This window comes from Vombatus ursinus, unplaced genomic scaffold (assembly GCF_900497805.2).
Source record: "Vombatus ursinus unplaced genomic scaffold, bare-nosed wombat genome assembly UNPS02014811.1, whole genome shotgun sequence".
Taxonomy (NCBI): Eukaryota; Metazoa; Chordata; class Mammalia; order Diprotodontia; family Vombatidae; genus Vombatus; species Vombatus ursinus.
Genome location: NW_020954589.1, coordinates 9401088 through 9414826, shown reverse-complemented (window position 1 = coordinate 9414826; position 13739 = coordinate 9401088). Strand labels below are relative to the sequence as shown.

At 42.8% G+C, this 13739-nt stretch overlaps 1 protein-coding gene across 1 annotated transcript in view; it reads left to right on the top strand.

Moving 5' to 3' along the window:
• Positions 1-13739, top strand: part of IP6K3 (inositol hexakisphosphate kinase 3) — a 35416-nt gene that overhangs the window by 6600 nt on the left and 15077 nt on the right. The window contains exon 2 of the mRNA XM_027876549.1: positions 8603-8870. Coding sequence (XP_027732350.1) covers positions 8672-8870 — 199 coding nt within the window. The 5' untranslated portion in view covers positions 8603-8671. The remainder of the gene's footprint in view (positions 1-8602; positions 8871-13739) is intronic.

The window sequence follows — 13739 nt, the reverse complement described above, 5'->3', positions numbered from 1 at the left end:
ATGGATGAAATAAAAAGCATTTATTAAATGCCTACTATGTGCTAGGTACTGGGGATATAAATACAGAAATGAGACATTGCCTGCCCTCAGGAGCTTTAATTCCAAGGTGGTAAAACACATATAAGAGATTGGTGGCTAAGGAAGGGAATTTTGGCTTGAGGAGTGGAGTCAGAGACGCTACTTTCCAGAAGAAATGATAGTAATCATTTGATTACTATTTCCAGAGTAAGAAATGGAAAGTGGTTGTTGGAAATGTAGGGGAAGAGGAGGCACCAGGAGATGGTAGAGCAGATAGTCACATAGTAGGATATCCAGAGTCAATATTAGATGAATTTGTACCACTCACCAATCAGGACATAACAGTCCCAGGATGAGTTCCAAAACTGAGTGGACTGACTCCCCCAAGGATTGAAGGGGCTTTAGAGGCCATCTCATTTTCAACCCCCTAATCTTACAGATGAGGAATAGGGTTTCAATGAGGCTTAGGGTTTCAATGGCTTGCCCCATCCATTCATTTTAAGGATAATAATGAATACTTCACTTTGGTATTACTTTCTTATACTTTCCAAAGCACTTGACATATATGATCTCATTTTGATCATCATAAAAATCCTGTAATAGGGAATAGAGTGATACTTCCTTTCAAAGATGAAAAAACTGAACCTAAGAGAAATGAGGTGCCATAGGAGAATAAGCAGCAGGAAATATTCCCATCCCCCTCAATCCTCCCACCCCAAAGTTTTTTTTTTGTTTTTTGGGGAGTTTTTTGGCTAGGCAATGGGGTTAAGTGACTTGCCCAGGGTCACACAGCTACCTAGCTGCGCCACCTAGCTGCGCCACCTAGCTGCCCCACCACCCCAAAGTTTTAACCTAACTCCTCCCCAGCCTTTCCACTGTGCCCTCTGGAATGCCTGTTCCAGAGGCAACAAATTTCCCTTCATCTTAAATTTATTCCTTTCCCACTCCTTCCATTTACTAGCTATTATTGAATCCTAGCTTTCCTCTGATAGCACAGCCTCCCTAGTAACCCTTTCCAGTACTGAGTACACCTTCACTCATTCTCCTTGGCTTACTGATTGAGGCGGGGGAGATGGAATGCTCCTTGCTCCCCATTGCCACTTCCAAGTTCTCCCCCTACTTCTATCATTTAGTATCATTTCTATCATTCATGCTGTTCATATCTACCACCCAATCAAAATCTTGGTAGCTGTTGTCTAAAGAATCCCCAAATAATTCCCTTTCTTTCCTCAAGGAATTCTGGCTTGCTGTTTTTCTCTCCCCCATCTCGCTCAGGAAGGGGACTTCAACACACATAATGATTCTCCTTCAAATACCTAACCACTCATTTCCTCAACCTATTCACCTCCCATGAGCTACTCCTCCACCCTACCTCGGCCACACACAAAGATGGCCATACCTTTGATCTTGCCGTCACCTACAAATGCACCACTTCCATGTCTGAGAATTCTGAAATCCCCTTATCTGACCATCATCTATTGACTTTCAACCTCTCCCTCTACATTCCCTTACATAACCCTACTCTTCTTCCACATTGTGACTTCTAATCCCTTGACCCCTCTGTTCTCTCCCAGGCCATCTGCTCTGCACTAGCCACTCTCTCCTCTTCTCCCATCTTGGCTCCTTGATGTTGAACTCCAGTTTAACTCTACACTGTCCTCTCTTGAATCATTAGCCCATTATCTGATTGCCAATTATACCCAGCCAAGCCTCAGTTTTGGATGACTTCCACCATTTATTGTCTTCACACCTATACATATGATGCTGAACAAAGGTGGAGAAAATCCCACAACTACTCTGCTGAGTCCACTACAAATTTATGTTGGCCCTCACTGCTGCTAGACGATCCTACTATTCCTCCCTTATAAAGTAACTATCTCACTTTCCACAGTATCTTCCAAACATTTTCATCCCTCCTCAAACCTCCCATGGCTCCCTTTTCCTCCACCCTCTCAGCTGAGAACCTTGCCTCATACTTGAGAGAAAAAAATTGAGTACATTTGCTGTGGGCTTCCTGTTCTCCCCTCTTCCTCATCTCTTACCACTCAGATGCCTCCTGCCATTTTCTCCTTCATCCTTATTTCACATGATGAAGTGGCCTTACTCCTCACCAAGGCTAACCTCTACTTGTTCAAGTGATCCCATTCCATCCCACTTATTTTCCATCTCTTCTTGTCTACTGCATCATTTCCTACTAGCTACAAACATTCCCATGTCTTTTCTATTCTGAAAAAAATCCTCACTTGATCCTTCTATCCCTGCTATCTATCATCCTATATCTCTTCTGCCCTTTGTAGTTAAACTCCTCAAAAAGGCCATCTACAACAGATGCCTGCACTTTCTCTCCTCTCACTCTCTCTTAACCTCTTACAATCTGGCTTCCAACTTCATCATTCCACCGAAACTGCTCTCTCAAAAGTCACTAATGATGTCTAAGTTATGAAATCCATTGGCCTTTTTTTAGTCTTCATTCTCCTCAGCTTCTCTGGAGCCTTTGACATTGATGATCACCCTTTCCTCCTTGATACTTTATTCTCTCTAGGTTTTTGGGACACCACTGTCTCCTGGTTTTCCTCCTACCTATCTGACCATTCCTTCTCTGTCTTCTCTTCTGGATCCTCCTCCAGATCATGTCCTCTAATTGGAGGTGTCCCTCACGGTTCTATCCTGGGCTCTTCTCTCTTCTTCCTCTATACTATTGTATTTGGTGATCTCATCAGCTCTCATAGATTTAATTACCTCTATACTGATGATTCTCAAATCTACCTATCCTTCCCCAATCTCTCTGCTGACCTACAGTCTCACATCTCTAACTGCCTTTCAGACATGTCAAACTGGATATCCAGTAGACATCTTAAACTCAATATGTCCCCTTAAATCCTCCCCTCTCTCTAACCTTCCATATTACTGTAAAAGGCAACACTACCCTCCCAGTTCTTCAGGCTCACAACCTATTCCTCACCACCTCTCACGCACTATTGTCTAATGCCAAGACCTGTCAATTCACCTTAGCAACATCTCTCAAATATGTTCTCTCTCCTCTGACACTGCCAGCACTCTGGTGGAGGCCCTCATAACCTCATACCTGGATTACTGCACTGGCCTGCTGGAGGGTCTGCCTGCCTCAAGTCACTCCCTATTCCAGCCCATTCTCCATTCAGCCACCAAAGTGATTTTGTTAAAATGCAGTTCCAATCATGTCACACACACACACACACACACACACACACACACACACACACTCAATAACCTTCAGTGGCTTCCTATTGCCTCTAGGAGCAAATACAAAATGCTCTGTTGGTATTCAAAGCCTTCATAACCTAGCCTCCTCTTACCTTTCCAGTCTCCTCATACCCTACTCCCTGACACATACTCTTCAATCCAGTAACACTGGCTTAGCCCTGGATGTTCCACAAACAAGACACTCTACTTCTCAACTTCAGGAATTTTCTCTGGCTGTTCACCATGTCTGAAATGCCCACCACTCTAACTACTGATTTCTCTGGCTTCTTTTAAGTCCCAAATAAAATTCTACCTTCTACAGAAAGCCTTCCCTAACCCCGCTTCATTCTGGTGCCTTGCCTCGTTCAATTATTTCCTATTTGTCCAGTATATAGCTTACATGGTAGCTATTTGTTTGCATACCGTCTCCCCCGTTAGATTTTTAAGCTCCTTGAGGTCAGGGACTCTCTTTTGCCTCTTTTTGTATCCCCAGCACTGAGCATAGTGCCTGACACTTAGTAGGCTCTTAATAAATGTTTATTGATTGTTTGAAGGATATTTACCCTGGGAAAAGAAATCTCACGGATCCCATGGTGGCTGTCTTCAGGCACCTAGAGGGCTGCCACATGAAGAAGATGCTGGATCTGTTCTGCTTGGTCTCAGAGGGTAGACAAAGATACAAAGGGCAGAACATACAGAGAGGCAGATTTAGGTCCAGGTTAGGGGAAACTTCCTAAAACTGAATGATGTCCAAAAGTTAAACGGGCCTTAGAAAACTATTAGTATAACGACTGGTGATGGTTTCTCATCATTAGAGGTCTTCAAGCAGAGGCTGAACAAGGACTTATTTGTTTAGGATACTGAGAAGGGAATTTTTGTTTAGATCTAATCTCGATCAGGTGAACTTAACCAAATGTGGCCTTCTCCAAGTTTCCATGATCTTATGCTTTGTCCTGGGTCACACAAAAGGTTAATGTTAGAGGCAAAACAAGAACCTCCTAATTCCTACTGCTCTTAAGAAAGCAAGGTACAGATGGGTAGACTGGTGGGTCTCAAATCAATTGTGCCAGTGGCAGTGGGCACAAAAATTGATTTGCATATGGCAAGAAGCTCTGAACTAAGAAAGGACCCATCAACTTGTGTTATTCCCAGCACTTAGCACAGTGCCTCCCACATGTTGTTGTTGTTGTTGATGATGATGATGATGAGACATCTTCCAGTCCTGTCCAACTCTTTGTGACGCCATTTGGAGTTTTCTTGGCAAAGATATGAAAGTAGTTTGCCATTTCCTTCTCTGGCTCATTTTACAGATGAGGAAACTGAGGTAAACAAGGTTAAGTGACTTGCCCAGCCAGGATCACACAGCTAGGAAGTATCTGAGGCCAGATTTGAACTCAAGAAGAGAAGTCTTCCTGACTCCTGGCCTGGCACTCTATCTACTGTGCCACCTAGCTGTCCCTCTGTGACTTAGTAGGTGCTTAATAAATGTTTACTATTATCTCTTTGGAATCTTCTGAAGAAGAGTTTTTTTTCCTAGTACCAAATGGTTCATCTCCTGAAAGTCAGAGATAATGTTAACACTACAGGCTGAAAATTTCTGGGATCACCTTCAGACCCTGAGTGAGAAGCTCCTGACTGAGGGAAGCTCACAGAGCTTACCTTGGCCAAGCTCAACTCACAGATACAGCTCATTAGAATAAGATGGCCAAAGCCAGACTCAGATGAATAACAATCACCAGTCTTAGGCCTGTAAAACAGATGACAAAACCTACTTTCCTCCTTCAAACAGAGATTTAAGGTGCATAACATTGCATATGCTGTCAGACAGTCATTCTGTTTACATGCAACTTTTTCTGTTATAAGGGAGAATTCAATGGAGAGAGGAGGGGATTTGGGGATATGAATGAGGTACAAATGACAAAAGGAATATATAAAGACTTTGGGGAAGAAAGAAAAAAAAAGCTAACCAAGCAATAAAAGTCGTAAGACAGAAGTCTGAGAGTTCCAAGTAGGTTACCAAGCAGAAGTCCAACAGCCTTCTGAGTTATTCCCAGTCTATTCCTTCCCCAAATCTAGAGCACAACATGCACCAAAATCTCTGAGAAGTAAAACAGGGAACAAAGATCTAGATTCAAGGCCCGTCTCTTTGCTTTATTTATTCTGTATATACTTATATATGTCCTTGCTATCTCTCCTCTTAAATAGCAAGCTCCTTGTGAGTAGGGATTGTCTCATTCTGTGTATCTGTACTTCCAGAGCTCTGTGTAGTGCCTGGCACATAGCAGGGACTAGCTGATGGATTCCTTGCTTACTTCTGATCTTCCTGTTGAGCAACATTTGACTTCTGGGGTGGTTGTCAGGGTCCTTATTTCTGTCTGTAAACGGAATCTCTAGGTTTTATGAGGTTGTCCTGCCTCTCTTTCCCTCTGAGAGCACATACCAGTATGCTACTGGATATGCTGCTACTGGCGGCTACCTCAGTGATTACAACATTGAGTAGAACACTCTGGGACTTTGGTTTACAAATAAGCAATAGAAGCAGGTTAGGTTCTTGGAAAAATTCCTCTGTCAGGCTAACATATCAACCATAAAACAAAACGAAGGAAGATAAATGCCACCACTCCCCCTGCCCCCCCCCAACAAAAGCTCTAAACAAAACTGTCTCCCTCGAATGTTTCTAACCATTTTTCCAGTAGTGTTACTGTATTAGTAGAAAGACACACCCCTATTCTCCACCTCGGCTTGCCTCTGAAAAAGCAGAGAGACTGGGAAACAGCCAGCAGTCACAAAATATACTGATCCTCTCTGCCTGTCAGGTTACTTAATGGCAATAATCACATGTGGAGTTAGCATGATGAGCAGTTGGGAGGAAGGAAGGAAGTCAGCTTGGCCCAGGACTAAGAGAACCTGGGTCCTTCTGTCACTTTTGCCAATGACTTATGTAACTTTAGATAACTCTTTTCATATACATGGCATTCATTTTCTCTATCTGTAAGATGAATTTTTAAAAATTAAAAAAAAAAAACCTGACCATTCCTACCTTAAGAGGATGTAGCACATGCTTTAAGCTCTTTGGATAAAAAGGGGAAAAAAAGGTGCTCTGTACCCTACAGGGTTACAGCATTTTATCTGCTGTTTCATATTTTTACAGCAATAAGTTACTCTGTACATGTTGTGCTAGAAACACAAATGTTAACAGCACCCAGCTGTGCCTTACATTAGGAAACACCTGAAACATATCTGTCAGATTCAGATTCGCATCATGCATGTGTTCTGAATCTACTCTGCATTCAGAAGCTGGTCTCTTGTGAAACCGATAGCTGTGTCAGCCACAGAGAGGCCTGCGTTTCATCCACAAGTGGTTATAAAGGAGTTTAATTGCTGGGTTCATCCTCTGGTTCCTCAGATATCCTTGAAATATCTGTCTTCTGGCCTTTCTTCAGGGGAAGGTCAGCTGGTGAGAGCTGGAAACTTTATTAGAGTTGTGTTTAAAAAAAAAAAAAAGAGGTTTTAAGCTGTCCTGCTAGAAATACAAAAATTGGTGTAGTTTTGTACATTTTGTCTGACATATAGTATGTACAAATAAATGCTTGTAGATTATGTTTGGATTTGAGCTTTTCAGACAACTGGAATGTATCTGATACATAAAGCCTCGAAATTTCAATTTAATTACAGACGTACTTATCTTTAAATCATTGCCCTTTGCATCTCTGAAACTGCCCACAAACCTTACTGTCTCTTTGAATGGACCCTAAAGGTACATGTGCTGGTAAAAATGCCTTGATTAGTTTTTACGACACAACTACACCAGCCAATTAAGCCTGTAACTTTCCCCTTTCCCTCTCTCCCAATACATGGCACCCAGACACTACTGGCATTTCAGTTATGAAATTCCAGGTGAATTTTAGAAATGGTCACCCTGAACATTTACAAACTACATTGTATGAAATGTCTTTTCCTCCCCTTCTGGTCCCCCTATACAAAGCATATTTGGGACCTTCTAGGGGAAGCAAGTCTAAGAGGGGTCCCAAAGGTGTGGGAAAGGGAGTGTTTGGAGCTGTTTACAAGCTTAGTGTATGAGGCTGATGAACTTGAACACTGCATGTGTTCTGTGAGAGCCAACAACTCTCAACGCAAGTCTCTTTGGACAGTATTAGCATGAACTAATACTACCAGTATTACTGGTATATACAAAGCTGGAAGCCATAGCCTTGCTAAGCTGTTGCCTAGAAGGAAAACAAACAAAATTAATCATGCACAGCTTTTTTTTTTTAAATTTTTAGGCAACTGGGGTTAAGTGACTTGCCCAGGGTCACAAAGCTAGTAAGTGTCAAGTGTTTGGTTTGAGGCTGGATTTGAATTCAGGGCAGAGCCAGTGCTCTATCCGCTGCGCCACCTAGCTGTCCCTTACACAGCTTTTTTTTCCCCGGTTGGGCATACTTAGCTATGGGGAACTATATTAGTAGGGAACTATATTAGTGAGTTGGTATTATTGGATACCATTGCACAGAGCTATCTCATGATGTTATCATATAAAGGAAGTATGGTGTGGTAGAGCATTGGACCTGGAGTCAGGAGACCTGGGTTCATGCTCCACTTATGACACTTTCTAGCTAATTGACTTTGGACAGCTTCCCTAGGCCTCAAACTCCTTTTATGAAAAATAGGGATAACATGATTCCAACTTGTCTCAAAATGCTGTTTTGAGGAAATTTCTTTGTAAACCTTAAAGCGCCATAGAGATTTAAATTATTATGATTTGAGATGAAAGAAACTGTCAGAACTGTTCCTCTAAGTTATAAATTTTCCCCACTGCTTCCAATGAACCAACTTAAGCCCTTCTTTAGCCCTGTGTTCTGGTGTTTGTCTGAGAAGCTTACAGTGCCACACCTTGTTTAGGATGATGGTCCTGAATCTTTCGTTTTGGAGGACCACACACTGCTACAGAAGGATGAGGTAGCTAAAACTGTAAAACAGGGTGGCAGAGTGCAGGAGGGGAGGGCCTGCTTTGTGTCCAGCACTATGGTGGGCCCTATGGCAGCTAAAGGATAGGAAGCAGCCTTTCTTCTCAAGGAGATCACAATCTAGTATAGCTCTCTTTCCTCTTCCCCTACTTTTACCTGTTCTCTAGTCATAAATCACTACCACCTCTGAGTTCCACTATACCTTCTATACCCCAAAACAATGCTCTCTCCGTTTAACCATTTATGTGTTTCTTCTTTGCTTCTCAAAAGCCATTGGTGGGAATCCCCATGCCTGAAGAAGCCCCTGCTGTGACGGCAGCTAAGGATTAATAGGAAGAATAACCAGACATCCACTTTGGAGCTTTGCTGATAACCTGCTCTCTTCTCCTCCATCACAGCTTCTGAGAGAAGAATCCTCCCTCCTAGGGATTCAATCTCCATCCAAGAAAAAATTGGACCCCAACATCATGGTCGTTAAAGACAGCAGGGATACTGGGGACACTCGGGTTGGGGTGCTCCTGGAGCCCTTCGTCCACCAAGTTGGGGGGCACGTAAGCATGATGAAATATGATGAACATACCATCTGCAAGCCCCTCATTTCTCAGGAACAGAGATTCTATGAGTCCCTACCCTTGGCGATGAAGCAGTTCACACCTCAGTACAAAGGTAAGATGGGGGAAGAGTTTGGCACTGGGGATGGAGGCCCCTGCCAGGCATCCTGGCTCATTCTCACATGCCCCTGCTCCTGTGGCTCTAAGACACTTCTCTCAGATGAAGTGGAAGTCAGAGTGACTTTCACTGTCCTTGACTTTTCAAACTATTTAGCTTCCCTTGAACCCCCAGCCCAAAGTCTGGAAGAATTGGTACAGGGGAATGAGTGCTGGACTTGGCCTCGGAAGGCCTGGATTTGAATCCTGGCTCTGCTGTTTATTAAATCTGTGACCTAATAATTACTAAAGCTCCCTGAGCTGATTTCCTCACCTATAAAAAGAGCTAGTTGGAATAGGTGATCACTCAGGTTCCTTCTAGTTGGTTCCAAATCTTACGATCCTATAAATCAGGCCAAGGAAACTGGAAATCAAATTAAAATGGAAAATCTACCCTATAACACCAGCTCTGAATATCTTAGACCATAATTGGTAGGGCACTTGTGACTGTGGCCTGCTAAATTTTTTGACAGGTTTCTTTATTATTTTAACATCACTTTAATAAACCTAATCTGTAGGCTGAAACTCCTTGTAGTTTCAAGACAGGAGCTCAAGCCCTAATGAGAGCTGTAAAAAAGTTGAGAAACAGACTGTTCAGGAAAAGGGAACATGAGAGAGCATTCAGCTTCCTGCCTTCCTTTGGGAGTGAGGGAAATACACACAGTCGAAGCCTGGATCGGACAGCCTGGAAGCTTAAGCTTGAAGCAAAACCTGTTAAATATCTGAGTGTGTTATAGAATTTTCATCTTTGAGGAGAGCTGGTCAAGAACAACAAGGCCTCCTTACACTTAACGGTGGGCACATGTCAGGATCCCTCTTAGGACATGACCAAAGTTCAGCTGGGAATTCATTGAGCCTGTTCCCATTCCTGACCTTTGCTTAATTAGGCTCAAAGGCTTTCAGCACACAATTCGGCAAATGTCCAAGGAATTGAGAAGTGACAGGTGTAGTAAAACCCAAGCAGATTTGTACAAAGAAGTGTTTCAGGGTGTGTGTGTGTGTGTGTGTGTGTGTGTGTGTGTGTGTGTGTGTGAAAATTATTGGGTTTCATTACCAAGCCAAATGGCAAAGCAAAGGGGTCAACAGAGACAATTACGATATCTGAATAATATAGACAAAAACCTACCCTGGCTTCAGTTATTCCACTTAATTGGGAAAACAGCAGGTTTAGGTCTGAATCAATTACATAATTTGGCCTACATATTTATTCAGCCACATAACTGTATAAAACATACAAAAATGGTAGTCTTATGTTGAGGTAGCTGGTGATGCAGTAGATAGAGCATGAGCATCCAGAGTCAGGAAGACCTGCCTCCAAATCCTTTCTCAGACATTTATTAGTCGTGTGACCCTGGGCAAATCACTTAATTTCTGATTGCCTCCATTTCCTCAACTGTAAAATGAGTATAATAATAGCACCTACCTCCCAGGGTTGTTGCAAGATAATATTTGTAAAAGTGCTTATTAGCACAATGCCTGGCATATAAAAAGGTATAATAAATGTAGGCTCTGAATAAATGTTTATTCCCTTCTCCTTCCCTTAAATCTTGGTTCTAATGAGTTAGGCAAAACCAATGTACAGATACAATCAATAATTTCAAGAAGCTGGAAGAGATAGTTAGATTAAGCAGGCCCCTAAGCTTTGGTCTCCTCTGATATGGTCTGGGGTGGGGGGGGGCACCTTCCTATATTTGCAAAATGAATTGTGGGTCACTGATCATGTAGTAAGAATCTAGCCAGAATGGGCATACAAGAACAGCTTTCAGGAGAGCAGCTAGACCAGGATCATTTCAGGCTCTATTCAGAACAACACCATCACCAACACAGCCTGCCAGCCCCAGGGACAACAGTGCCACAGGCCAAAGTTGCTGTCCCACATACCCTACTGCTCTACTGCTCCTCACCCTCCTTAACTCCCATATCTCTCTCCACACAGCACGCCCTGCTCTCCCCTACATCAAAATATACCTGTCCTTATATCTTGATCCCTCAGGGAGCTGCTAAATGAGAACAAGTCAATCTAAGAACCTAGTCTAAGCTAAGAGGTTGATAGCTCAATACATCACCCTCCTAGATGATATCGTGTTTTATGAGCTGCCTAGAATTCCACAAGTGAAAAGAATGAGTGATATGGGAATATCAGGCACATATCCAAGGCCAATAGAGATGAGATTTAGGGGACAAGGGATGCCTTTTGGAACCCCCAAACCATACTACATAAATGACCCTCTTTTCAACCGTCAGCCCATCCCTAAAAAAAAAAAACCATTGTCACAAACCCCAGTTTTAATAATGACTTGCTAACCAGAAAGTAATGTTTAGTGTGCCACTGTCCAAGCAAAGTGACAAGAACATGATGCTAGAAAAATTAGGTTCTGAAAGTTTTTATCATCTAAGCAGGAAGGAGTCCCAAGACCTACAAGGTCACAGATGCTCTGGGATGGCAGAAGGGAGACATGCATGGGCTGGGAGGCACTTCTTATATGGGAAAATATCACCAAAGGTATAATTTTCTAAAGTGATGTTAGACCCTGCAAGCTACTTTGTCTCATCCCCCACCCCACCCCCAAAAGGCAACTAAGGAAATTGAAAAAAATTAGAGCTAAAAAGGACCTTAGAGACCATTTAGTCCAAATCTCTCATCTTACATACGGAATTGAGGAAGCCCAAAGTAACACAAAGTAACAAATCAGGACTTTAAACCCAAGACGTCTCACTTCAAATCCAATGCTCCCTCCACTGTACCCCTACAACATGTTAGAGACAACGCCAGTACTAGGACCCTAGGCTCCCAACTCCCAATCTGGGACACTCTCCACTACACCATAAAACTCTATGCACATTTTCCCTACTGTGGAAGAAAAGTTCCTGAGTTGACCAGTCACAATGCCAGAGAATACAAGACCTCTATTTTCATCACCCTGCAAGTTGAATCAGGACAGAAAGAATTTTAGGCAGGGAAGAGATTCCACTGGGCAGTCAACATGTTAGGGCTTGTCAGTGAAGAGGGTATTGCAAAAACATTCCCAAAGATATGTAGTAAAGGGGAATGGAATGTAGGGGCAGGGAGGAAAGAAGGGAGAGAAGTGAGGAGGAGAGAAGAAACCCAGCTATCCTTATTTGACTTTTAGCTACACCCTGTCAGGCAGGTCCAATGTCCTTGAGGCACCAGCAGTCTCTATATAGTGTCTGATTCTGAATTGACCAGGATATTAAGGACATACTCCTAGTCCCAGTTGGTTAACAGCTTAACCGGACTCATATTGCAGAAGGCAGCAAGCAAATGCACTCATAAATTTAAAAATAAATACATGACGGAATACTCAGTGAGACTCAGCCTGCTATGCAGCCAAACAAAAATTGCTAGGATGCTTTGGGAATGTCAATTGTCTCTCTAAATATTCACCGTCTGCCCAGCTGGCATTGTCTGTGGGGTCAAGATGTTTTCAGAAGGCTGGTGCTGGAAAGCACTTTACTGTCTACTGGAATCTGTTCTTCCCAGGGCAGGTAAATTTTACTGGCCCTAGGCTCAGAAGACCTAATTTGCATGGGCAGCAAGACAAATATTGGCAGTCCCACGTGGTAGTTCACCAAGATGGGGCAAAGGGTATCAATAGCAGTGATTTTGGGCTGAATGAATCAAATTCAATGAAGCAGTTTGAATCCAGTTGACATGTTGCTTTATAATACAGCAAACTCTAAATTAACTACAAGTGGCTTATATGTTTTGTGGACTAGCCTCCCTTCCACTACCCAGCTAGGTCTCTGGCTAAAGCCAGGGAGATTGAGCTATCAAGCTCAATTCAAATCCATTCAATTCAATAAACATTTATTAAACACCTAGTTTGTGCAGAGCACAGTGCAAGAAAGTAGAGGAAATACAAAGTTTAGATAAACACATTCCTTTCCCTCATGAAACTCAGTCTAATAGATATAGTTACACATACATACATATATACATAGATACGTACACATATCATGTACGCATGACAGTGTACTTTAGAGGAGTGCAAAACAAAACTGCTACGTGAAGCCAAAGTGCAAGGTCAGTAAAAGGAGGAATCAGGAAAGACTTATAAGACTGTAGATTTAGAGTTCATCTCATTTTTAAAATGACGAAACTGAGGCCCAGGGAGGTAAACTGATCTGACCAAATTCCCACAGACTGAGTCAGAGGCAAGTCCCCCAACTCCAAAGCCAGTCCTCTTTCCATTAAACTACACTTACCCCAGGAAAGAAGCAGTTTTCGAGGTGGGCTTTAAAGGACAAAAGGAGTTTAGAGGGAGGTCCAGGCATAAGGAGCAGCATGAACAAGGCAAGGAGGTAGGAAAGTGCAGGGTGTCTAGAAGGGGCTGGGTAGCTCAATTTGGCCATAGGCAAGGGAAGTACCACCAGATAAGGCTAGAAAAGGGGTTGGGTTGAGTACAGAGGGAGGGGTTGTGTGGGTGTGTGTGGGAGAAAGGGGGAGAGAGAGAGAGCTTTGACTGTTTCCCAAAGGAAACAGATATGATTTCTAGATAATCCATTATTTGGGATTATTTGCATTTCTGATCCCCGGCCTAGAGCCAGAAATTGAAAGTTGACAATATTAGGCAATAAATGAGACTTGGAGAAGTCCAAGGTAGCATTGGAGTCTTTCTTTGGGACCTTCTGATTATACATTTCCTTCAGATTATGGATCTTCATGGGACAATCATTGCTGAGGTGAAATTGATAGGGACTACTATAAGGTAGCTCACAGCTCGGCCAAATCTGAATCGGTGTTTCGTTCACCTCCAAGGCTCCTCTTACTCCTGGTTAGACACCTGGGAGCTCCCTTGCTATACTC